The sequence below is a fragment of the Bos mutus genome, chromosome 8 (assembly GCF_027580195.1).
Source record: "Bos mutus isolate GX-2022 chromosome 8, NWIPB_WYAK_1.1, whole genome shotgun sequence".
In the NCBI taxonomy this organism is placed as follows: Eukaryota; Metazoa; Chordata; class Mammalia; order Artiodactyla; family Bovidae; genus Bos; species Bos mutus.
In genome coordinates this window covers 110,792,625-110,819,265 of record NC_091624.1, presented here as the reverse complement: position 1 = coordinate 110,819,265, position 26,641 = coordinate 110,792,625, and the positions used below count along the sequence as shown (strand labels likewise).

The window sequence follows — 26,641 nt, the reverse complement described above, 5'->3', positions numbered from 1 at the left end:
TGGGGTGGACAGGAGAAGACTAATATCTGTAGCAAATGTTTGTCTGGTTGGTCAGCAGGGGAAATCAGTCCAGCTCATCCTACATGAGACAAAGCAGAAGACTCTCGAGGGCATGTTGAGGATGGTCGTGGGTAAGGAGGAGTCACTACAAGCTCCATCTTAGCCATGTGGGAAGGGGTGGTGACCGCATCCTGACATGCAAGGGGGCACCTGGGCCACCTGAGTTTCTGAGGTGCCCAGGGCTCAGGAAAACTGGACACAGTCAGGGCCTTTCTTTTCTCCCAAGTTTTCTGTCGAAAGTGTCACCTAGTTGTTTAAATGCCAGCACAACACGGCTGTCCTCGTCTTTGCATAACTCACTCACTGAGGTCCTGTGCTAGAGGGAGCATTACCATTACAGCCATGGCTGCTTGTGCGTACCGACCTCCAGCGGTCACAGGAACCCCAAACGCAGGGAGGGGTATCTACCCCATGGCCGGAGTGACCAGTGCGAGGCCTCCAATTAACTGAAACCTATCACCCATGTTTAACCTACAGAAAAGAGCCAGCAGCGTGAAAGGAATGTGCTTTGTTTGGGTGTATTCTTAGTCTACAGCTGAGGAAAAGATAAATTAGCACTGAATTGCTGGCATTTCCAGAGACAAAATAAAACTTTAATGGACTGAATCAGAAAAGAGGCTAGTCGTTTGGCTAAAAAAAAAAAAATGACTTTTAGTGCTCTTATATTGTAGAACATTATTATGACCAAAGTTGTCATTGTACATGTTAAAACAGTGCCAAACTGGGATGTCTCAGAAGATGGAACAGAGGCAGAATGAGGGCCTGAAACATCAGAAACACAAGCAAAAGTTGACGGAATTAACTGAGAAGTGTGGGAAATTAGCTGGGATTTAACTCAGAGTCAAGAACACAGTGGGGAAAGCAGGAAACCACTGAGACATTTTTACTCACCATCTCCCTGCCATCCAACCAGCTTAGCATCAGACTTGAAGACAGAGCCTGCGTCCTGCTGTGGGATACTGGCACCTGGCTCCCAAATATGTCTGTCCTAATCCAGCGGGTTTTTAAATGAAAAGGTCAATTTTCATTCCAATCCCAAAGAAAGGCAATGCCAAAGAATGCTCAAACTACTGTACAACTGCACTCATTTCACACCCTAGTAAAGTAATGCTCAAAATTCTCCAAGCCAGTCTTCAGTAATATATGCACCGTGAACTTCCAGATGTTCAAGCTGGCTTTAGAAAAGGCAGAGGAATCAGAGATCAAATTGCCAACATCCACTGGATCATCAAAAAAGCAAGAGAGTTCCAGAAAATCATCTATTTCTGCTTTATTGACTATGCCAAAGCCTTTGACTATGTGGATCACAATCAACTACGGAAAATTGTAAAAGAGATGGGAATACCAGACCACCTGACCTGCCTCTTGAGAAATATGTATGCAGGTCAGGAAGCAACAGATAGAACTGGACATGGAACAACAGACTGGTTCCAAATAGGAAAAGGAGTACATCAAGGCTGTATACTGTCACCTTGCTTATTTAACTTATATGCAGAGAACATCATGTGAAATGCTGGGCTGGATGAAGCACAAGATTTCCGGGAGAAATATCAATAACCTCAGATATGCAGATGACACCACCCTTATGGCAGAAAGTAAAGAAAAACTAAAGAGCCTCTTGATGAAAGTGAAAGAGGAGAGTGAAAAAGTTGGCTTAAAGCTCAACATTCAGAAAACTAAGATCATGGCATCTGGTCCCATCACTTCATGGGAAATAGATGGGGAAACAATGGAAACAGTGGCTGACCTTATTTTAGGGGCTCCAAAATCACTGCAGATGGTGACTGCAGCCATGAAATTAAAAGATACTCTTTGGAAGGAAAGTTATGACCAGCCTAGACAGCATATTAAAAAGCAGAGACATTACTTTGCCAACAAAGGTCCGTCTAGTCAAGGCTATGGTTTTTCCTGTGGTCATGTATGGATGTGAGAGTTAGACTGTGAAGAAAGCTGAGTGCCAAAGAATTGATGCTTTTGAACTGTGGTGTTGGAGAAGACTCTTGAGAGTCTCCTTGACTGCAAGGAGATCCAACCAGTCCATTCTGAAGGAGATCAGTCCTGGGTGTTCATTGGAAGGACTGATGTTGAAGCTGAAGCTCCAATACTTTGGCCACCTGATGTGAAGAGCTGACTCATTTGAAAAGACCCTGATGCTGGGAAAGATTGAGGGCAGGAGGAGAAGGGGACAACAGAGGATGAGATGGTTGGATGGCATCACCGACTCAATGGACATGGGTTTGGATGGACTCCAGGAGTTAGTGATGGACAGGGAGGCCTGGCATGCTGTAGTCCATGGGGTCGCAAAGAGTCAGACATGACTGAGCGACTGAACTGACTGATGACTGTATATTTGTATGGCATGTGGTGTCTATGTGGTGTGTATGAGCATGTGGGTTGTATGTGTGTATGCTCTGTGTGTGTGGTATGATGGTGTGCCTATGGTGTGTGGGGGGTGTGCACGCACAAGCACAGTTTTAGGAGTGTGGAAAAGGCATTTCTGCTTGCCTTTGATGTTGGTTGGAACACACAACTTGTGAAATAAACCTTTCACCAGCAAGCTCACTAAAACAAACTTGGAGGGTTCGTGGTAGTGTAAATGGGAGACAAGCCCAGAATATCCAATGGGAACACACTCTTGATCCGGGACTCCCTGGAAACCAGTTCCAACAAGCTAACCTCTGTCTCTAGATCTCAGAAATATCCAACAAATAAGTCATTAACAAAGCAAATTTCGGTACAGTAGAGGCAAAAACTAACACTTAGATTTGGTAAAAATAGTATAAATCTTACTACCTCTGTGACCAAGAATTGTAAAGAATATATAAAATAAAATTTCAACACACACTTGATATTTGGTTGCTTGAAGGACATGAGTGAACATTGGAGAACTGACAATGCCTACACAGATGTAGATCAAAGTATGAGGTTAGACATGGGGCAGACTCTGTACTGTCTTCAGATGCAACACCCATGGGACCATTAGATGCTATTATTATAAAACATGGTGGCTCACATACGTATGTACCATGTATAAGGTATGATGAATTTCTACTCTTTAAATTAGGCATTCCATATTGCTCTTAAATTTATTAAAATGTATCATATTTATTATAATAAATTATTATTAAATTATATTTATTAAATATATTATTAAAATACATTATAAATATTACATAATGTTTTGTATTATATGTATGTAAACATAAGGTATAAAAATATAGAACCAAGAATTATAAACATTTCAGTATCATGTACATTTTTAAGCCATTAATTATTTCTTTGAAATTTGACTTTTAACATATTTCAGACAAGATATATTTACAGAAAAAATAATGTCTCTTGTCTAATATATGTAGAGCCTAGGAGTAATTACAGCAGTAAAGTCAAGGGCTAAATTTTCCATATGTTTGGAAGCATGGAGGTTACAAGATTGCTTTTGTGAGGAATAAGGGTTCTGTGGAGTAGAATCAAACATCACAGTGAGGCACACTGTCATTTTATTCCCTGCAGCCTATGGAGCTCAGGCAATATCACACAATAGAGGGGAATGGTTCTATTTATTGAGTTGAGTTAGATCCTCTGAAACATGTATTAATACCTTGGCATTGGCATCTTCCTTGTCATCTGCCTTGGCAACTAACAGCATGCATCTGAGAACCCAGGAAAGACTTAGAGGAAACTGGTCATTCAGTTCAGGCACATTTGATCTCAGAAGCTGTTCTGTCTTGGGTAATGGGATGTTGTAGAAGAACACACTTCCTGTGAGGTCCTCCCCACGTCTGCCTGCATGGCCGGACATCGGGAGAGAGGATACACAGCTCGTCAGCAGCCTCATTCCTGTCTCCATCAATGGTCACACCCACCTAGATCGAATCCTGTCTCCATCCATCAATGGTCACACCCACCTAGATCAAATCCTGTCTCCATCAACGTCACACTTACCTAGACTATATGGAGTGTTAAACTTTCAAAAATCCTGAAAGCGTTCTGTCTTACCATTATTAATTTTAGCAAAATTCAAAGTATTGTCTGATTTCACAAAATCACCATTAAAATGTGTTTACTTCTTCAGTAACGTCTGTGTTAAAAGTCATGACTTTTAAGCAGGAGAAATTTCTGTCTTATTTCCATATATTTCCAGAAACTAGTCTTAACTGAGAACATTTATCATCCTTCATATCATTTTTGTTCAGTTCAATAATATTTATCAAAGCAAGAGTATTCTTAAGAAAATGAATCTATTTAATCAATGACTGGAAAACATCTTTAAAAATAGTCATATGCATCAGATGTCATATATCTAGAATCTATTTTCAGTATTTTATAGTCCCCAAATGCCTTAGAATAAGCATGGTGTATCTCGGCTCACTGAATGGTTGTTGCAGAGTCTCATGTATACAGACGTAACAAAAGGCATAAATACCTGTCGGAAGTTTAAAGCATCCAAAAAAAAAGAATCTTCCGTAAAAACAACAGATTTACATGGCATATTAACTCCCAAAGCAAGAGTTGACGTAGCTGTTACCATCTAGGATTGAGGATAAAACAAAACAAAAAACAAACAGAAAAATAAATTTAACATAGAAAACACAGCTGTATGGGAAGGTGTTGAATATTAACTGAATTAGACCCTCTGAAATCATTTGTGTTATATAAAAGTCCAGAGAGTAGCCAATGTAACCAAAACTGCAAACTTTATATTTTCATTTGAAATAGTTATGTCTTACAGTTTCCTTTCTTTTCAATGTTTTCCCTTAATATTACAATTATCTATCACTTTTAGATTACAAAAAAATATGAAACCAAAGCCATTCAGGAAGCATTTGATTTTTGCATAAATAAAAGCAATAGGTTATAAAAGGAGTATTGATTTTACATTAAAAGATTTCTAGGGCTTCCCTGGTGGCTCATTGGTAATGAATCCACCTGCCATTGCAGGAGACACAGGTCCGATCCCTGATCCAGGAAGATCCCACATGCTGTGGAGCAAGTAAGCCTGGGCGCCACAGCTACTGAGCCCACACAGCCTAGAGCCCGTGCTCACAACAGGGGAAGCCCGCATGCTGCAGCTGGGCAGAAACCCGAGCAGCAACAGAGACCCAGCACAGCCAAAAACAAAAATGAAGCAATAAGATTTCCAAGACAAGAAAAGAGTAGGAGGTAAAATCAGTGGCACAGCACGGGTCAGGTCCCACTGAGCATTAAAAGCACTACTCTGAGGAGCTTACACTGTAAGAGAAAGCAGAGTAGCATGAGTTTATTCATATTTCTACTGTTGCTTTGGCTGCTCTGTGAACTACTCATTAAGAAGTGGGTGAGTGGAAGCTGAATGATCTGAAGGAGGTTTTTAGATGATTCTAGATAAGATGTCGGAGAAGGCAATAGCACCCTACTCCAGTACTCTTGCCTGGAAAATCCCATGGACAGAAGAGCCTGGTAGGCTGCAGTCTATGGGGTTGCCCAGAATCGGACATGACTGAACGACTTCACTTTCACTTTTCACTTTCATGCATTGGAGAAGGAAATGGCAACCCACTCCAGTGTTCTTGCCTGGAGAATCCCAGGGACGGGGGAGCCTGGTGGGCTGCCGTCTCAGAGGTCGCACAGAGTCGGACACGACTGAAGTGACTTAGCAGCAGCAGCAGATAAGATGTAATGGCATCAGAAGAGATAGATATAGGAAAAAGGATATTTCCTGAGGTTTTTGCTTTCCTACCTCTATTTGAAAATACCATTTTGACTCACATTTTTTAGAAGAAACTGAAGCCACCAGTTGGAATCTGCCATACGTCTACCTTGCTCCAGACTTAAGGAAGGTTGTTCATACCCTCTCTTGTTTCTCTTCCCGTCACTTGTGGCTATTCATTTTCCTCTAAGCACTAGCTTACCTGCACCTGTGTTTGACTGTGTAGTGTTTTACTGATCAACTCTATATTTTCCTGTTCCCATTATGGTTTCTTCTTTATACACTTTGACCTTGTGATAGCATGTAAAAATGCTAAATTAGTATACCTTCCTAATGGTGGTGCCATCCACCCCTGAAGTAATTATTTTACCTTAAAATATATTTTATTTCATACAAGCATCAGCTTATTTTGCTTATTACTGAATCAGCTTTCTTTTGGTTATTATTGCACTTTTCCCTTTCAATTCTTTTCCTCTTATGTTTTAAATGTGTACCATATAATCTTTACCTACTTGGATATTTTGGTAACTAAGTTCAAAATATTGTCCTGTTAATTAGAGTTATACACATCCAGTATATTTAACATAATTGTCCTATTTGATGATATACCTACCAGTTAATACTGTGCCTTTTATTTGTCCAGTGTTTTTAATCATTTTGTCTGCTTTCCTGATTGCTTTTCATTGATTCAGCTGTTTCTACTGCCAGCTGCTTTTCCTCTTGGGTTTGGAAGTTACACCCTCAAATTCTGTTCTTTCAGCGGGCTCTGACAAATGTACGCAATCCATAGTAGTAAAATTCTAAAACTGATCAGTAATTTTACCCTTCCTTTGGGCATTACCTCAAACAACTCCCACTTCTGATACATACACTATTGGGACACATTTTCTCTCTTTTTCATTTGTGGGTTCCAAAGTCCTCCTGTTGATGGCTATTCAACAGCTGGTTGCAATTCTGGTTCTCTCCGGAGGAAATAAGTGCACGTCCTTCTGCTCTGCCATCTTGAACCGAAAGCCTCTCTTTTTTGTGTGTGTGCTCTTTTAAAGTTTTTATTCAGATATTAATAATTTTAATCTACCCACATTCAGCATTTTCTAGGGTCATTCTTTTATGTAATTTTGACCACACTGTAGGAAAATGAAAGCTGTAACAAAGGCACCGCAATGATGTAAGATGTGAGTAATATGTGGAGCTAGGGGTGTGATGGGTGGCAAACAGGAAACTCTCTGACCTATACTCACAGCTCCACTTTTTAACCACAATACTCAACATCAGTCACAACAAATAGACCCATCCTGGGGGAAAAAATAGCAATATAATTCTAGAGCCTTAATAATACTTTTGCCCTCTGAAACAGGCATTTCAACAATCAGAAATGCTGGTATAAATGTATAAACCAGAAAATGTCAAGAAAATGTCTAGGTAGAGTATATATGTGTGTGTGTATTATGATGCACTTAAAAGATGTTGATTATGTAATGTTCATTAATAATTTACTTGATTACATTTTCGTGTTCAGTTGCTCAGTTGTATCCGACTCTTTGCAACCCCATGGACTGCAGCCCACCAGGCTCCTCTGTCCATGGGATTTCCCACACAAGAATACTGGAGTGGGTTGCCATTTCCTTCTCCATGGGATCTTCCCAACCCAGGGATCGAGCCCAGATCTCTTGCATCGGCAGGCAGATTCTTTACTGCTGAGCCACCTGAGAAGTTCAAAGGTAAAGCAGACAGGATCCCAAATTGCACATACTTCATATGTGAACTATGTAAGAATGTATTGGAAGAACAAAATAAAAATGCTGAGTGTTGGCAGAGCATCCTGGTAAGTGGAGGGACCTGGCGGGGAGAGAGGTGATGTCAGGGCACATTCCCCTATAAGCTATCAGGGGACATTCAGTCCAAAGGGATGAAGACAGTGCTTTTAGGGAAGTTATCCTCAAAGTTCACCAACCTTGATGTGCTTCAGCCTGAAGAGTGTCTCCACCATTTGTCTCTGCCTAATCTCCATCGACCCATGATGGTACCTGCTGCCCCGCCATAACAGACTACACAGCTTCTAGCCTCTTCTCGTCTTCCACAGTCTGCATAAGATCTTCATTAAAGTCTGAAACACCAAAGAGTCAGAAATATAAAATTAAAGGTTTCACTCTGTAACTTAACGATGATTAAAACAGTGCTCAGAAATACACCTGAAAGCATCAGAAAAGATGAACATTGCATTCTGGTTCTTACTTCTCTCGAGTAGATTAGGAGAGTGTGGCACTAGACAGTCCTCTTACAAGGAGCCGTTGTGTTTGGGGCAGAACCCGCAGGTGATGGGGACGACAGATGCCGTCTACAAACCAAGGACACAGGCCCTCACGGACTCGGAAGGAGCCGATCCCACCAACACCCTGATCCCTGACTTCCACGCTCCAGACCTCCGAGAAAGCAAATTCCTATTGTTTAAGCTGCTTAGGCTATGGTTATGTCACTGGAGCAGCCCCAGCCACACAATAAACACACACACCCCAAATGTAGTCCCATCCTTTCCTCCTACCTGACTGTCCACAACCGAGTGCTCAGTGTAAGTGCAGTCCAGAAGAACTTCATAATGCTTCCTAAGGTTTTTCTTCATTTCACTTATTTTAGCCTCCCACAAAATCACTCTCTCCAATCTTGCCCTGGAATTCAAATTTTAAAAACTGAATATAAAATATCAGGAAAATCAGTAAATATATTGCTTGTATTTTTTTTAAGTTTCTTTCTTTTTGTTTTTTTAAGTTTGAGGTTATGTCTGTAAATGCCAGGTGAAAAAAAGAATGCCAAGTAACTCAAACCCAAACTGTACTTGTCTTATTAGAGGACATTTATCAGGCTTTAATTACCCAGATTTATCAGCTTACCATTTAAGTATATTTTAAATGTAAGTATTCATATGGATTTAACAGGAATTAGCAAAACCTTCTGAACTATCCCATCCCTCAGGCTAACTAAAGCTTTATTTATTTTCTATCTCCAGTTTTTGACATCACATTTGACAGAAAAATTCAATTTTCCTAAAACTGCATACAAATTGAAATGCTTCACAGTTGAAGAAGTATAGAAAGTTGTATCTGCCAGACTCTCATTCTAACATACACTGTGCAGATATTTTAGAGGTGCTGAGATCAACCGTGAGATGAGCTGGGGTCTGTTTCCACCAGTAAGTCACCAGGTGACCGGGTGAGAGCCTGTGGAGCCATTAGATAGGCCTGTGTCAGCCCCGGGCAGCATGAAGGGTTAGGAATCATCTGCAGCCTTTTCAGACCCAAACCTATCCTCCACAATCACCTCATCTCAGAAATACACCTATCAGTATCAGAAAACACTGATATATTGCATTCTGGTTATTATTTCTCTCAAGAGTAGATAAGGACAAATGCTAGGAAAGAATCCTGAGTGCAGATGGGAATCATGCAACTATTATAATGAAGTTTGTTTTCCAGGTTGCTTTATGCTGCTAAGCTGCTAAGTCACTTCAGTCGTGTCCGACTCTGTGTGACCCCATAGACAGCAGCCCACCAGGCTCCCCCGTCCCTGGGATTCTCCAGGCAAGAACACTGGAGTGGGTTGCCATTTCCTTCTCCAATGTATGAAAGTGAAAAGTGAAAGTGAAGTTTCTCAGTCGTGTCCGACCCTGAGCGACCCCATGGACTGCAGCCTTCCAGGTTCCTCCGTCCATGGGATTTTCCAGGCAGGAGTACTGGATTGGGATGCCATTGCCTTCTCCGAGGTTTCTTTATGCATTAGAATGGGGGGAAAAAAAAAAAACAGGCATGACTCTACACATCTGTATACTTTAAGACAACAAGAAGCTGAAGTTGAACGGTTCTATGAAGATCTTCAAGACCTTTTAGAACTAACACCTAAAAAAGATGTCCTTTTCATCATAGGAGACTGGAATGCAAAAGTAGGAAGTCAAGAAACACCTGGAGTAACAGACAAATTTGGCCTTGAAATATGGAATGAAGCAGGGCAAAGGCTAATAGAGTTTTGCCAAGAGAACACACTGGTCATAGCAAACGCCCTCTTCCAATAACACAAGAGAAGGCTCTACACATGGACATCACCAGATGGTCAACACCAAAATCAGATTGATTATATTCTTTGAAGCCAAAGATGGAGAAGCTCTATACAGTCAGCAAAAACAAGACTGGGAGCTGACTGTGGCTCAGATCATGAACTCCTTATTGCCAAATTCAGACTGAAATTGAAGAAAGTAGGGAAAACCACTAGACCATTCAAGTATGACCTAAATCAAATCCCTTATGATTATACAGTGGAAGTGAGAAATAGATTTAAGGGACTAGATCTGATAGACAGAGTGCCTGATGAACAATGGACAGAGGTTCGCGACATTGTACAGAAGACAGGGATCAAGACCATCCCCATGGAAAAGAAATGCAAAAAAGCAAAACGGCTGTCTGAGAAGGCCTTACAAATAGCTGTGAAAAGAAGAGAAGTGAAAAGCAAAGGAGAAAAGGAAAGATATAAGCACCTGAATGCAGAGTTCCAAAGAACAGCAAGAAGAGATAAGAAAGACTTCCTCAGCAATCAATGCAAAGAAACAGAGGAAAACAACAGAATGGGAAAGATTAGAGATCTCTTCAAGAAAACAGAGATACCAAGGGAACATTTCATGCAAAGATGGGCTCGATAAAGGACAGAAATGGTATGGACCTAACAGAATCAGAAGATATTCAGAAGAGGTGGCAAGAATACACAGAAAAACTACACAAAAAAGATCTTCACGACCCAGATAATCACGATGGTGTGATCACTGACCTAGAGCCAGACATCCTGGAATGTGAAGTCAAGTGGGCCTTAGAAAACATCACTACGAACAAAGCTAGTGGAGGTGATGGAATTCCAGTCGATCTATTTCAAATCCTGAAAGACGATGCTGTGAAAGTGCTGCACTCAATATGCCAGCATATTTGGAAAACTCAGCAGTGGCCACAGGACTGGAAAAGGTCAGTTTTCATTCCAATCCCAAAGAAAGGCAATGCCAAAGAATGCTCAAACTACCGCACAATTGCACTCAATCACACACTAGTAAAGTAATGCTCAAAATTCTCCAAGCCAGGCTTCACCAATACATGAACCATGAACTTCCAGATGTTCAAGCTGGTTTTAGAAAAGGCAGAGGAACCAGAGATCAAATTGCCAACATCCACTGGATCATGGAAAAAGCAAGAGAGTTCCAGAAAAACATCTATTTCTGCTTTATTGACTATGCCAAAGCCTTTGACTGTGTGGACGACAATAAACTGTGGAAAATTCTGAAAGAGATGGGAATACCAGACCACCTGACCTGCCTCTTGAGAAACCTATATACAGGTCAGGAAGCAACAGTTAGAACTGGACATGGAACAACAGACTGGTTCCAAATAGAAAAAGGAGTACGTCAAGGCTGTATATTGTCATCTTGCTTATTTAACTGATATGCAGAGTACATCATGAGAAATGCTGGGCTGGAAGAAGCAGAAGCTGGAATCAAGATTGCCGGGAGAAATATCAATAACCTCAGATATGCAGATGACAGCACTCTAATGGGAGAAAGTGAAGAGGAACTAAAAAGCTTCTTGATGAAAGTGAAAGAGGACAGTGAAAAAGCTGGCTTAAAGCTCAGCATTCAGAAAATGAAGATCATGGCATCTGGTCCCATCACTTCATGGGAAATAGATGGGGAAACAGTAGAAACAGTGGCTGACTTTATTTTGGGGGGCTCCAAAATCACTGCGGATGGTGATTGCAGCCATGAAATTAAAAGACGCTTACTCCTTGGAAGAAAAGTTATGACCAACCTAGATAGCATATTCAAAAGGAGAGACATTACTTTGCCAACAAAGGTCCATCTAGTCAAGGCTATGGGTTTTCCAGTGGTCATGTATGGATGTGAGATTTGGACTGTGAAGAAATCTGAGTGGAGAAGAATTGATGCTTTTGAACTGTGGTGTTGGAGAAGACTCTTGAGAGTCCCGTGGACTGCAAGGAGATCCAACCAGTCCATCCTAAAGATCAGTCCTGGGTGTTCATTGGAAGGACTGATGTTGATGCTGAAACTCAATATTTTGGCCACCTCATGTGAAGAGTTGACTCACTGGAAAAGACCCTGATCCTGGGAGGGATTGGGGGCAGGAGGAGAAGGGGACAACAGAGGATGAGATGGTTGGATGGCATCACCGACTCAATGGACATGAGTTTGGGTGTACTCTGGGAGTGATGGACAGGGAGGCCTGGCGTGCTGTGAATCATGGGGTTGTAAAGAGTCGGACACAACTGAGCGACTGAACTGAACTGAACTGAACTGAAGACAATAAAGGCACAAAAAAACTAAAATCATATTTCTTGAAAGTTATTCTAAAATGAGTTTAAGATGTTAGATACTTGGCCTGACTAGGGTTTGATATTTTAGTGACTATCCTTTATAAGTGGGTATCAACATTCACAAATTTCATTTTAAGCAACTTTGTAAACTTGCAATTTCTAAAAAAAAAACAAAAAAAACTTGTAATGTGCACTTCTGAGGAAAAGGAAGAAAAAAAGTGAATACTGAGAGAGTAACAGGCAGGAAGGCCAGGGGTCTCCAAATGGAGGAAATAGCCTGCAAGTGTCAGACATTTTTATCTCTCTTAAGCGGCAGGAGGAAACAAACTAGTGATATTTTTTTCCTTCTCTATACAAATTTAAAAAGAGGTTTCTCTTAAAATACTGTGTTGCCATAATGACACCTGGTTTCACCTGAAGTTAACTATCCTCAAACCTTGAGTTAACCAATGCCTTTTTCTTATGGAAATGTTTGTCTTAAGCTATGCTAATGTACTATGCATTTACCCCAAACTCAGTCTTCAAGTCCTTCCGCCTTTTGGCTCAGAACCTACTTGATAAATCAGTATGTTATACTCAGATAGTGTTCCCTAATCTGTGTAAAGGAAACTATTTGTATGGTGATCTTCCCTTCTTCAAGATTCAAGTCAATCATTTTATGGCCCAGGATGAACCATTTGGTGCCAAGATTACCCCAAAATGCATGTTATGGGTAAGGGCCCTGGTGCCATTCTGAGTTTTAAGACATTCCTTTCTTTTATTAACAGACTGTCAATGACTATATAACATCCAGCTGAAGACTAGCAGAGGGGTACTCTTTCTGCCCCCTTCTGATGCCCATGTCAGAAGCTTTCTCTATCTCCTTTATACTTTAATAAAACTTTATTACACAAAAGCTCTGAGCAATCAAGCTTTTCTTCTCCTCTGGGAGCCAAGAATCCCAGCGTCTTTGCATGATTCAACAACAATCTTTCAATACAATGAAGAAAATTACTGTAAAATATTGTATAATTATTAAAATATTCAATGATCCTCTCCTGGATGTCCCCCAAAAGTGCAATATAATTAACTGAATGTGTCATAAAGAGGGAAAGAAGCCACATTGTCATAAGTGAAAGCTGGAATTATAAAAGCAGCTGAAACATTCATTGATTAAGGATTTAACACCACAATTCAACTGGAAATACTCCACTGTTCATAATTTCTCCTCTGAGCCTTTATTGCTTTAGATAGGTTTCTTCTTCAAATTTTCTTTCTTTTTTCAGAATTTAGGTATTATGAATAGTTTGCTTCTTTATCAAATCAGTAAAAATGCATAAAGCTGATATTTCCATTAAGTGAATGTTATGTCTAGATTGAAAATACATGAGAATTTTTGGTAACAGGATGTCCACAGAACCCCAAAGCTGTCTGCATCAGTCAGCAGAGTCTCTAGCAGCAAGAACACTTGTGGGTGATAATGATTACCTTTCATCTCATTTTAATTTAAATCTCATTTTAAAATGATGAAATGAAAATATCAGGAATACCATATAATAATTTAATAACTTCAGTTCAGTTCAGACACTCAGTCGTGTCTGACTCTTTGCAACCCCATGAATTGCAGGACACCAGGCCTCCCTGTCCATCACCAACTCCCAGAGTTTACCCAAACTCATGTCCATTGTGTCGGTGATGCCATCCAGGCATCTCATCTTCTGTTGTCCCCTTCTCCTCCTGCCCTCAATCTTTCCCAGCATCAGGATCTTTTCCAATGAGTCAGCTCTTCACATCAGGTGGCCAAAGTATTGGAGTTTCAGCTTCAACATCAGTCCTTCCAATGAACACCCAGGACTAATCTCCTTTAGGATGGACTGGTTGGATCTCCTTGCAGTCCAAGGGACTCTCAAGAGTCTTCTCCAACACCACAGTTCAAAAGCATCAAGTCTTCAGTGCTCAGATTTCTTTATAGTCTAATTCTCACATCCATACATGACCACTGGAAAAACCATAGCCTTGACTAGACGGACCTTTGTTGACAAAGTAATGTCTCTGCTTTTTAATATGTTGTCTAGGTTGATCATAACTTTCCCTCCAAGGAGTAAGTGTCTTTTAATTTCATGGCTGCAATCACCATCTGCAGTAATTTTAGAGCCGAAAAAAAACAAAGTCAGCCACTGTTTCCACTGTCTCCCCATCTATTTCCCATGAAGTGATGGGACCGGATGCCATGATCTTAGTTTTCTGAATGTTGAGCTTTAAGGCAACTTTCACTCACCTCTTTCACTTTCATCAAGAAGCTCTTTAGTTCTTCTTCACTTTCTGCCATAAGAGTGCTGTCATCTGCATATCTGAGGTTATTGATATTTCTCCTGGCAATCTTGATTCCAACTTGTGCTTCTTCCAGTCCAGCGTTTCTCATGATGTACTCTGCATATAAGTTAAATAAGCAGGGTGACAATATATAGCCTTGACGTACTCCTTTTCCTATTTGGAACCAGTCTGTTGTTCCATGTCCAGTTCTAACTGTTGCTTCCTGACCTGCATATAGGTTTCTCAAGAGGCAGGTCAGGTCGTCTGGTATTCCCATCTCTTCCAGAATTTTCCACAGTTTATTGTGGTCCACACAGTCAAAGGCTTTGGCATAGTCAATAAAGCAGAAATAGATGTTTTTCTGGAACTCTCCAGCTTTTTCAATGATCCAGCGGATGTTGGCAATTTGATCTCTGGTTTCCCTGCCTTTTCTAAAACCAGCTTGAACATCTGGAAGTTCACAGTTCATATATTGCTGAAGCCTGGCTTGGAGAATTTTAAGCATTACTTTACTAGCATGTGAGATGAGTACAATTGTGTGCAGGAGCGGCTGAAAGGAGCTACCCCATGTTCAAGGTAAGGAGCAGTAGCTGCACTTTGCTGGAGCAGCCGTGAAGAGATACCCCACGTCCAAGGTAAGAGAAACCCAAGTAAGACGGTAGGTGCTGAGAGAGGGCATCAGAGGGCAGACAGACTGAAATCACAATCACAGACAACTAGCCAATATGATCACACGGACCACAGCCTTTTCTAGCTAAATGAAACTAAGCCATTCCATGTGGGGCTACCCAAGACAGACAGGTCATGGTGGAGAGGTCTGACAGAATGTGGTCCACTGGAAAAGGGAATGGCAAACCACTTCAGTATTCTTGCCTTGAGAACCCCATGAGCAGTATGAAAAGGCAAAAAGATAGGACACTGAAAGACAAACTCCCCAGGTCAGTAGGTGCCCAATATGCTACTGGAGATCAGTGGAGAAATAACTCCAGAAAGAATGAAGGGACAGAACCAAAGCAAAAACAACACCCAGTTGTGGATGTGACTGGTGATAGAAGCAAGTTCCAATGCTATAAAGAGCAATATTGCATAGGAACCCAGAATGTTAGGTCCATGAATCAAGGAAAATTGGAAGTGGTCAAACAGGAGATGGCAAGAGTGAACGTCGACATTTTAGGAATCAGCGAACTAAGATGGACTAGAATGGGTGAATTAAACTCAGATGACCATTATATCTACTACTGTGGGTAGGAATCCCTTAGAAGAAATGGAATAGCCATGATAGTCAACAAAAGAGTCCAAAATACAGTACTTGGATGCAATCTCACAAACGACAGAATGATCTCTGTTCGTTTCCAAAGCAAACCATTCAATATCATGGTAACCCAAGTCTATGCACCGACCAGTCACGTTCAAGAAGCTGAAGTTGAACATTTCTATGAAGACCTACAAGACCTTCGAGAACTAGCACCAAAAAAGATGTCCTTTTCATTATAGGGGACTGGAATGCAAAAGTAAGAAGTGAAGAAACACCTGGAGTAACAGGCAAATTTGGCCTTGGAGTACAGAATGAAGCAGGGCAAAGGCTAATAGAGTTTTGCCAAGAGAACACACTGGTCATAACAAACACCCTCTTCCAACAACAGAAGGCTCTACACATGAACATCACCAGGTAGCCAACACCGAAATCAGACTGATTATATTCTTTGAAGCCAAAGATGGAGAAGCTCTATACAGTCAGCAAAAACAAGACTGGGAGCTGACTGTGGCTCAGATCATGAACTCCTTATTGCCAAATTCAGACTGAAATTGAAGAAAGTAGGGAAAACCACTAGACCATTCAGGTATGACCTAAATCAAATCCCTTATGATTATACAGTGGAAGTGAGAAATAGATTTAAGGGACTAGATCTGATAGACAGAGTGCCTGATGAACTATGGACAGAGGTTAGTGACACTGTACAGGAGACAGGGATCAAGACCATCCCCAAGAAAAAGAAATGCAAAAAGGTAAACTGGGTTTCTGAGGAGGACTTACAAATAGCTATGAAAAGAAGAAAAGCAAAAAGCAAGGGAGAAAAGGAAAGATATACCCATTTGAATGGGTTCCAAAGAATAACAACTAGAGATAAGAAAGCGTTCCTCAGTGATCAATGCACAGAAATAGAAGAAAACAATAGAATGGGAAAGACTAGAGATCTCTTCAAGAAAATTAGAGATACCAAGGGAACATTTCATGCAAAGATGGGCTCGATAAAGGACAGAAATTGTATGGACCTAGCAGAAACAGAAGATATTAAGAAGCGGTGGCAAGAATACACAGAAGAACTGTAAAAAAAAGATCCTCATGACCCAGATAATCACAATGGTGTGATCACTCACCTAGACCCAGACATCCTGGAATGTGAAGTCAAGTGGGCCTTAGGAAGCATCACTATGAACAAAGCTAGTGGAGGTGATGGAATTCCAGTTGATCTATTTCAAATCCTAAAAGATAATGCTGTGAAAGTGCTACACTCAATATGCCAGCAAATTTGGAAAACTCAGCATGGCCACAGGACTGGAAAAGGTCAGTTTTCATTCCAATCCCAAAGAAAGGCAATTTAGCTAAATGTGGAGAATTATTTGAAATTAATTCTACATATAAAGAACATTATATGGGTGCAACCATAACTAAGGAAATATTCCAGAATCTTGGAGTAAAATGCCCCATGCTGTTTCACCCTATGTTAGGGGTGAGATATATTGATCAAGCAGGAGACAGACCCCAGGGGAGGCCACTATAGCCTAAGTGAGGTCAGCTCTGCCTCAGTTCTCCCAAGGGAGAGAGACTTCTCCAAGAAGGAGAGAAGATTACTTACACGGTCTGGGAGGCTTCCTTCTCACTATAAATTGTCCATAGACAGCCTTAAAAATATCCCAGCCCTAAGCAGTTAAGTCTATTTGGGTGCACAGTTATGTACGTTAAAATAAATACTGCTTATGAGAGAGAGAGAAAAGGAAAAAGCAAAACCCCTAAGAATCCAACGGCAAAATAAACTCCACTGTACAGTCAACCATACAATGAGCTGTCAAAGCCATGAAAACAACAATGGTTCTTAGAAAGAGGGAAACAAAGACACTTGCAAAAAATTCACACAATGGAACACACATACATGGATATTCATGTGCCGGTATGTACTCATATATGTATGTGTTAGGGGGGTATGTGCATGTGTGTGTGCATGTGCTTGTGTATGTGTGCACCTGTATGTGCGTGCGTGTGTGTGTGTGTGTGTGTGTGTGTGTGCACACGCGTGTGGTCACAAAGATATAAGAGGCTCACCTGGAAGGGCAGTGGTTACTTCTGAGTGCTGGCATGGTTTCTATTATTACTAATTTTTATTTCAAATTTGTCTACCAAATGCATGCATTATTTGCATTAAAAATATTTTGAAGAAGAAATAGCATACCATATTTAGATATGTCAATGTCTTTTTGGTGACATATGTTGACTATAATGTAGAAAAAGCTTCAGCATTTGAAAAACTGTGTATATATTAATTATTTCAAGTGTATTGTATCCACATACTGAAATATTCGGTGGAGGCAAGTGAGAGCAGAGTGTAGAATTTGGACTGTGCAAAACAGTATCACAGAAAGAGGTAAGGGAAGGGCAGGCACCCGCAGGGTTAACAGTTAACAAGCAAGAACTCATCTGTAAAGCTCACCCTGTCCTTTCAGACAAGCTCTGCAAGGCCCGCGGGCTCTGGTGCAGCCAGAAGCATGTGCTCAGGGAGCTCTGCTCTGGAAAGGTAGGCACTGAGGGACCACACCCAGCACTGTCCAGATGGAGCAGTAGTAGGGACACTGTGGAGTGACCTCTCCGAGAACTGTTCCATCAGGGCTGACCTCAGCATCGATGGCCTTCTGGTCCATGTATGTGCAGTCCTGAGGGATATCCAAGTTCTTCTCAAGAACCTTGAGTAGGTTATCATGCTCAGCTTCATGGAGTAGGCTTTGATCCATTCTTCTGGGATTTTTCTGGCTTCATTCATCTCTGTCTTAATAAAAACAAATCTTAAGTAATGAATGGTCAGATCTGGCCATCACAGGAAGCCCAAGATTTCCTGGATCCCCCTCATTGCTGAGACATTCGATTCTATGAACACCTGGACTGCCATGAAACAGTCTTCTCCCTCATCAGCCTCTGGAACTTGTGTCCATCGTCAGAAAAGTCCTCAATTGTCTCTAGGTGTCCCCTCCTTCCTCCTGGTCTAGCAGGCTTCATGCCAGCCCAGTTCTCCCAGTATGACTCCCTTCTTGTCAGCCCAGTTCTCCCAGTATGTCCCCCAGTTCTTGTCAGCCCACTTCTCCCAAATGGCCCCCCTTCTTGTCAGCCCAGTTCTCCCAGTATGTCCCCCAGTTCTTGTCAGCCCACTTCTCCCATTATGGCCCCCATTCTTGCCAGCCCAGTTCTGCCAGTATGGCCCCCCGCCCCTTGCTGCACTGATGACTGCTTCCTCTTGTGAAGGCCTTTGACAAGGAAGGTAGGTGCCCTCAGGCTCCACAGGTGGAGTGCAGGCCCCCTCCTCCCCTACTGCAGATGCTACAGAGGTTCTGAACTTGGATTTCAAGGGCTCCTGGTGACAATACTGTCCTCCACTGACAAAAGCCTTGATTAGGGCCTGGAAGGTACAACGGCTCCTGGCGGGGAGGTGGCCCCCAGCCGGTACCTCACTGATAGGTGCAGAAATCAGCCACCTCAACCGAGGCCAGCATGATTCTGCAGCACCCCCAGCCCTCCATGCTGGCCAGGATTGGCAGCATTCCAGCAACAGGCACACCCTCATGTGTCCTCCTCAGTCCCCCACTCTGCCCCTCACTTTCCTGCAGGCCCCTCACAGGCACCCCCTCTCTGCCCCTCACTTTCCTGCAGGCCCCTCACAGGCACCCCCTCTCTGCCCCTCACTTTCCTGCAGGCCCCTCACAGGCACCCCCTCTCTGCCCCTCACTTTCCTGCAGGCCCCTCACAGGCACCCCCTCTCTGCCCCTCACTTTCCTGCAGGCCCCTCACAAGCACCCCCCTCAACAGATCACTTGCATGAGGTCCAGATCTGCGGGGTCCAGCCCCGGTGGATCCAAGGAATTCGAAGCGGGGATGGCGTCAGCAAGGATCAGGAAACAACTGCTTAATTAAACGTTAATTAAGGATATAAAGAGTAATAGAATAAGGATAGCTCAGTGAGGAAATTCAGTGGAGAAAAGAGGCTGAAATAAGGATAGCTCAGTGAGGAAATTCAGTGGAGAAAAGAGGCTGAATAATTCAGCCAGAAGGTGAGAGAAAGAACGACATGGGGAGACAAAGTTTCCGTGAACAAGGCCCACACTTTATTTTCCAAAGTAGTTTTTATACCTTAAGTTATGCATAGAGGATAATGGGGGAAGGGGTAGAGTCAGGCAGCAAGCCAGGCTTTCTTCCTGCAAACTTATCATATGCAAAAGCTTAGGTGATTTGCATCATCTTCTGGCCCGGAGGCCTGTTAACATTTTAAGACCCTTTCTTCAGAAAACTTATTTTTCTCTAAAGGTGATTGGTCAAGAGCCACCCTCCAAAAGCATTAGATAAAGTTGCATTCCTATAGGGCAAAGGTGTGGTGGGCCATAACAAGTAAAAGAATTAACTTAAGGGTCCAAGATTACAAACATTAAAGCTACTACTTACACCAGTTATATTAATCAATACACTGCCAGGGACACAGCAGGTAAGGGATATGGAGACTTAGCAGCAAACATTGGCCCAACAAGTGAAAATCCCTTCACCAATACAATTTCTAATCAATCTTTTAACTACTCAAAGGAATCTGTGTTTAGACAGTTTAGAACATCTCCTGCCTCTCACAGTTGGGAGGCTCTGAACAATCACATGTGGCCGGAAAAACCTATTCAGGCAGGCTAGAGGACTTCCAAAGGAGTTTGTAGGTTGAAACACTGTCACACCCAGGAATTATTAACTGGAGCTGTAAGCTAACTTTTTTTCAGAGAGAGGTAGTGGGGGACAGCCCCCCGTAAAGTCAGAGGTGTAGGTGAAAGCACAAAGCAGAAAGTAGGCAGACTCTGGTTTTGGGGGTAGATGCTCGAGAATTTCCAGGGGGACTCCTGAGGCTTGTGTATGTCAAGCCTCCTTCCTCATGACCTTTGCCACGGGCGGAGTTCCTCATGCTGGCTCCCGGCAGTGATAGAATTCCAGTTGAGCTATTCCAGATCCTGAAAGATGATGCTGTGGAAAGTGCTGCACTCAATATGCAATATGCACTCAATATGCAATATGCCGGCTCCCGGCACAGATCCCCATGTGGACCAGACCTAAGACACTACCCGCAACACACTGGCTTGGACTCCAGTGTCAAATCACGTCATCCACCACTCCTCACGAGAACCACCATTCATACACACACACACATCTCTGGTCCTTCTTTTGTTTGTCTCTTGTGAAGGTGAGAAGCTGCTCCCCACTGCAAACCCTCAGCAGCTGCAATCATCCCCCCGCCGGTGAGCCCCAAGGGGACTCAGGACGGGAAAGCACAGGATACTGGCCCCAGAGAGCTGAGTGCACATCACAGGAGTGACTTCATGGGGCCCAGACTCTTGCATCTTCATACCCAGAGAAGCCCTACATTCATTAACTAGAGAGGTCTGGTTTTCTCTGCCGCTGCTGTGTCACTTCAGTCATGTCCGACTCTGTGCGACCCCATAGACAGCAGCCCATCAGGCTCCCCGTCCCTGGGATTCTCCAGGCAAGAACACTGAAGTGGGTTGCCATTTCCTTCTCCAATACATGAAACTGAAAAGGGAAAGTGAAGTCGCTCAGTTGTGGCCGACTCTTAGCCACCTCATGGAGGCTACCAGGCTCCTCCGTCCATGGGATTTTCCAGGCAAGAGTACTGGAGTGGGGTGCCATTGCCTTCTTCAGTGAACAGTAATCTTGTGATGTTCACTGGTCTTTATTGCAAAAACTCCTGGGTATCCTGGCCCCTCCCTTCCCTCTTCAGGCAGCCCCCCAGAGTTATCTGAGATGCTGTCTTCTGGGTCTAGGTCCTCAGAATGTCTACCAAATGAATAAATTCTCAGCTTGTAGGCTGCGCTTTATTTTTTAGTCAACACTCTTGACTGTGCACATGGCTCCTACTACGAGAATATGTGCTCACGAGTGTCCAATTTAACTCCGTTTCATGGGTGAGAAATACTGACCAAGCAGTAGAGAAACCACCAACTCCCTTTCACTGATATTCCCCTCACCCCCGCGGCAGTGCCAGGACAAGCAGGCCTGGCCTGACTGTCAGCAAAGCACAGGCAGAGGATTAACCGAGGCCCCCATGTGGTGTCTCAGACAGCTCTGAGGGGCTGCTCCAAAGAGGGGAGGGAGGAGTCAGGATACAGGCAGTCAGAACATCAGAAGATCACGGTTAAAGAAAGTCAGACATCTCAAGTTAGGGAATTTAGCGCCCTTTTACGTACAGGAAGATGCAAGAGTCTGGGCTCCCTGAAGTCACTCCTGATGTGCACTCAGCTAACACCTGGGCCGTTGTCCTGGATTTGCCCATCCTGAGTCCCCTCAAGCGCACGGTCAGGGAATTGGGGTGGCTGCAGTGGCTGAGAGCTGCAACACCCTCTGTGTACCAAGATGGCAAGCAGCATTCCTAGTTCACAAAAACATTCTCGTTATTTTTATAGTTGGAATTGTTGGTCACTAATCCAGCTTGAAACCATGACTCCTAGAGCCCTGAAGAAAAGCTATTGGAAGACTAGAGCCTGAAAAGGCCGACACCTGCTGTCACGACCAAGGAGACAAGCAGAGCCGGTGGAAGGAAGATACACAGAAGTGTCAGCAGGAAATCCTAACTTGCTCTAGGATTGCTCTTGCTCAGAACGTGAGAAATCTGAGTCAGGGAAGCTCTAAAAGCTGTTTCCACTTTCAAGGAAGTAACTACCATTCACTGCAAAATAGCTATGAACAGCTGTGACCCGCCCAGCTGTGCGTTGGGACTGTGTACGCAGCTCTCTGCAGGAAGCCCTCCTCAGCATGAAGTCCTCTCCTCGTCACTTAGCAGAGCTATATTGTCTCTGACTTTTAACCAGGCGCCCCAGGCTCTACTCATTTCTGCCCAAGCACACCTTTCAAGTCTGGACATGCGATATGTTGCCTGACTGGTTGGTTGTCCACAAAGATCAGAGAAGAAGAAATGAGTGACCAGATCTCTTCTCGAGCTTCCCCTTCAGTAATCGTGCAAACTGTGTGACCAAAGTACATGAACAAGAGAACATCCAGAGGAAGATTCTGAGGCATCCTCAAGCCTGGCAGGGATGGAGACTGACCCCCCTCATCTCAGTGATTCACTGAGATGACTCCCCTACTTCCCTTTATTTTTATTTTATTTATTTATATTTTAGGTGCTCAATGGTTTTTTTTTTAATTTAAATTTATTTATTTATTTAACTTTACAATATTATATTGGTTTTGCCATACATTGACTTGAATCCGCCACGGGTGTATATGTGTTCCCCATCCTGAAGCCCACTCCCACCTCCTTCCCTATCTGATCCCTCTGAGTCATCCCAGTGCACCAGCCCCGAGCACCCTGTATCATGTATCGAACCTGGACTGGTGATTCGTTTCACATATGATAATTTACACGTTTCAATGCCATTCGGCCGAGCGGGATCTCAGAGGTATTTCTAGCAGATACTCAGCCCGCCCTCTTCCCAGATGGCCGGCATCCTGATTAAAAGCACCTTTCCTTTCTACTGACATTTGTGAGAATGTAATTGATTTTGTAAGCTGTGACTAGCAGGACACCACATAAAATAACAGCTGGAGATAAAAAGAGGAAAATGCACGGTCCCTGCTGTGAGGGAGTGACAATTTAGGAAAGAGAGCAATGCGTCACAACTGACCCACCAAGTACTGCAGTGCAGCATGAGCCCAGGAGAAAGGGACAAGTCCAAACAGGGGTGGGGGGAAGAGGGGCGGGCACGCCTCAGGGAGGGATGCGAGCTGCTGCGCAGAAGACCTGGGGGCATGGGATGGAGGGCCCAAGATTATGGGACAGTACAGGGGGACACGGCCCTAGGGAGAGGCGTGTGTGGGGTACTGTTGGATGAGAGTAGTAGGAAGCGCACCTGAAAAGGTGAGGGCAAAGCCCACGCATGCTGGCCTGTGGACAACAGCCCAGAAGGAAGAGCGAGTGAGGGTGAGATTATCAGCCTGAATGTCAGCTGCAGTATAGGAGGGAGCCTCAAGGTCAGGTTTCAAGAAGAACTTTGTGACCATCCAAGGGAAGATGTGGACACTTTGAGACCAGGACGTCACTGAGGACATGAGGATGGGGGCGGGGGGGATGCATTTCAGACCCAGAGGAGTCAGAATTAGACCCCAAGAACTAGGGACCCAGAATGAGGGCCCCAAGGCAGAGGGGCCCACCGCACACACAGTTCTCCAAGCACAGAACTGGCCAGCAAACAAGTCCCAGTGACAACTAACTGGTCTGTGCAGCCAGCGGCCTCCCTGCTAGGACGTGCGACTATCTCGGCCTTCCCAGCACAATGTACTGAGCTGCATACTCACACTGTCTTGTATTTCTCCATGGGTTTTTTTCACTTTGTGCAGTTTGTTCCCCATGTCATGGGCCTCTTTATCTGCCCTGGGGGGTGGGGGGAGGTGGGCCTTCTGCGCTCCTGCTTTTGCTGCAGAAACTTTTTCACACTTTCAGCCCTTCTCTCCACAGCCCCTAAATCAAACTCGAAACAGAGGAGAAGAAGGTGTGCCTTGAGAGTGATGATAAAGACAATTCAACCATCCAGGCAGCCACTGCTGCCACTGACATACGGCTGTCGAGATTGAATACCCATTGCTACGAGCTTCATTCTGAACACGGGGTGCTCTGGGTCACAGACCCATCACTAACCACCTTTTGGGAGATCAGAAGTCCCCCTCCTGGGGCAGCAAGCAGAGTCCCTGGAGAATGTTCCTGTAGGAGGGGTCAGGCACCCCACAGCCAAGGGGCCAACCCCAGTGCATTTTCTCTGTCTACAGAAAAGAGGTGCTCCCCTGTATACTCTTTAGAGAGGAGGGAAAAATTAACAAAAAAAATTTTCTACTATTTTAAAATTTATTTTTATTGTTATTATAGTTGTTCTTATATTTAATTCCAGTGGCCTTTACGTCTGTCTTGTAACAGAATCAAAGACCCTTGTGTGCATTCTAAGTCACTTCAGTCACGTCTGACTCTGTGCAACCCTGTGGACTGTAGCCCGCCAGGCTCCTCTGTCCATGGGATTCTCCAGGCAAGAATACTGGAGTGGGTTGTCATGCCCTCCTCCAGGGGACCTTCCCAACCCAGGGATGGAACCCATGTCTCTTACGTCTCCTGCATTTATAGGCGGGCTCTTTAGCACTAGTGCCACCTAGGAAGCCCCCAAATATATCTAAGTCCTGACTTTATTTTTTACTGAAGTATAGTTGATTTATAGTGTCATATTAGTTTCAGTTGTACAAGATAGTAATTCAGTATTTTTGAAGATTCTACTTCATTATGGGTTATTACAAGACCATGACTATAATTCCCTGTGCTATAGAGCAGGTCCTTGTTGGCTATCTAATATATAGCATTAATAGTTTGTATCTGTTAATCCCAAGCTCCCAGTTTGTCCCTCCCCACCTTCCCTCCTCCCTTTGGTAGCCATAAGCTTGTTCCCTATGTCTGTGTGACCATTTCTGTTTCCCATGTACACTCGTTTGTATGACTATTTAGATTTCACACATAAGTGAGATCATAGAGTATATGTCTTTCTCTGTTTGATTTATCTCACCAGAGAATATTATGATTAGTGAAGTAAGTTAGATTTCTTGATGGTCAAATCTTCTGTGAATTGTAGTGCCTCCTTTGCTTTTTTCTGTGTTTTTTGTTTTCAGTTTTATTAAGACAAAATTGACATATAACACTGTACACATTTAAGGTAAAGAAACCATGATAATTTGATACAGGTATATATAGCAAAATGATGACCATAATAAGGTTAGTTAACAAAACCATTACCTCCCAAAGTTATCTCTTTTTCCTTTTGTGGTGAGAACATTTAAAGTTGAACTGGAAAGGTGTCATTTTAAATATGTAGTCTGATAACAAAAGGGAACCGAAAATCATATTGAACACTACAATAGTCAAGTTTGTATAACTCTTGTCCTTAAAGGAATGCATCTAATAAAAAAAAAACTAAGTGACTCACAGAAAAAACCCTGCAGGTAACTTCTCCATTTCCCTTAGCTTTACAAGGAGAAGTGGAAACATAATTGCCATGTTTTCTGAACTAACAACCACACTACCGTGGACTGAAGGAGGATGAACACTCTCCAGGACCGTTCTGGCCTGTAGCAGGGAAAATAAAATTATTTTAAGTTCTGCATAATGAAGACAGGAGTGCCTACTTCTTGCTAAAACATATTCATCGCTATCTTATCTATATACCTCTGGTTCTTTAATAGAGTATGTAACAAAAATAATAAAGATGAAAGTATAAGATAAAACACTGCAAAAGAATTAAAGAAATACACTAGAGAACAAAAAGATAAAAAGTAATAACCATGCACGAACATGCGACTTTTTAAGGCAACACAAATCAGTCAGGAAGAGGATTATGTAGTAAATAATGCTACTTTCACTGTGGCAACAGATGAAGTGAATCAGTTTCTCTCTTTATCATGTAAAATCTCTTATAAATACATTTTAAAGGTTTTTCTTGGCAAAATAAGTGGAATAAAATAAAATTATGTTTCTGAGCAGGAGGAGATAACCTAAGTTAAAAAGATAATGGGAAAAGCTCACCTGAGAATTCTAATACGTGTCACACCCCCAAAATCAGAAACTTCAATATATGACAACAAAGCAAACATCAAAATAAAAAAGATCATCAACTTACTTAAAATAAATGTGCATAACTCATATGACCCCGGGTTAAGGTTTTAACACAAAAATAGTTTCTGCAAATTAAAACAAAAGTCATAAAAAAAAAAAAAAGCTTTCTGAAAAAGAGATAAAGAAGTCAAAAGCTCTCCTCAGCTATTACCACTGTAACTCCAGCCCCACACTCTCGGGGCATCACGACCTGGTCCACGGGAAGGGCTCCCTCTGCCTGCATCCATCAGAAATTAGAGCACACGTGGCAGGTGGGGAAAGGGGAGAAGTCAAGGACCAAGGTCCTTTCTCTCTGGTCTAT

The 26,641-nt window shown here is 42.8% G+C and overlaps 1 protein-coding gene across 1 annotated transcript in view; it reads right to left on the bottom strand.

Annotated features, from left to right (window-relative positions):
- Nucleotides 1-262: 262 nt before the first annotated feature.
- Nucleotides 263-26,641, bottom strand: part of LOC102270938 (DExD/H-box helicase 60) — a 135,120-nt gene continuing 108,741 nt past the window's right edge. Inside the window, 8 exon segments of the mRNA XM_070374953.1 lie at nt 263-376; nt 2,525-2,710; nt 2,854-2,958; nt 3,659-3,860; nt 4,485-4,588; nt 7,701-7,853; nt 18,263-18,401; nt 25,655-25,794. Of these exon segments, the coding sequence (XP_070231054.1) occupies nt 263-376; nt 2,525-2,710; nt 2,854-2,958; nt 3,659-3,860; nt 4,485-4,588; nt 7,701-7,853; nt 18,263-18,401; nt 25,655-25,794 (1,143 nt within the window).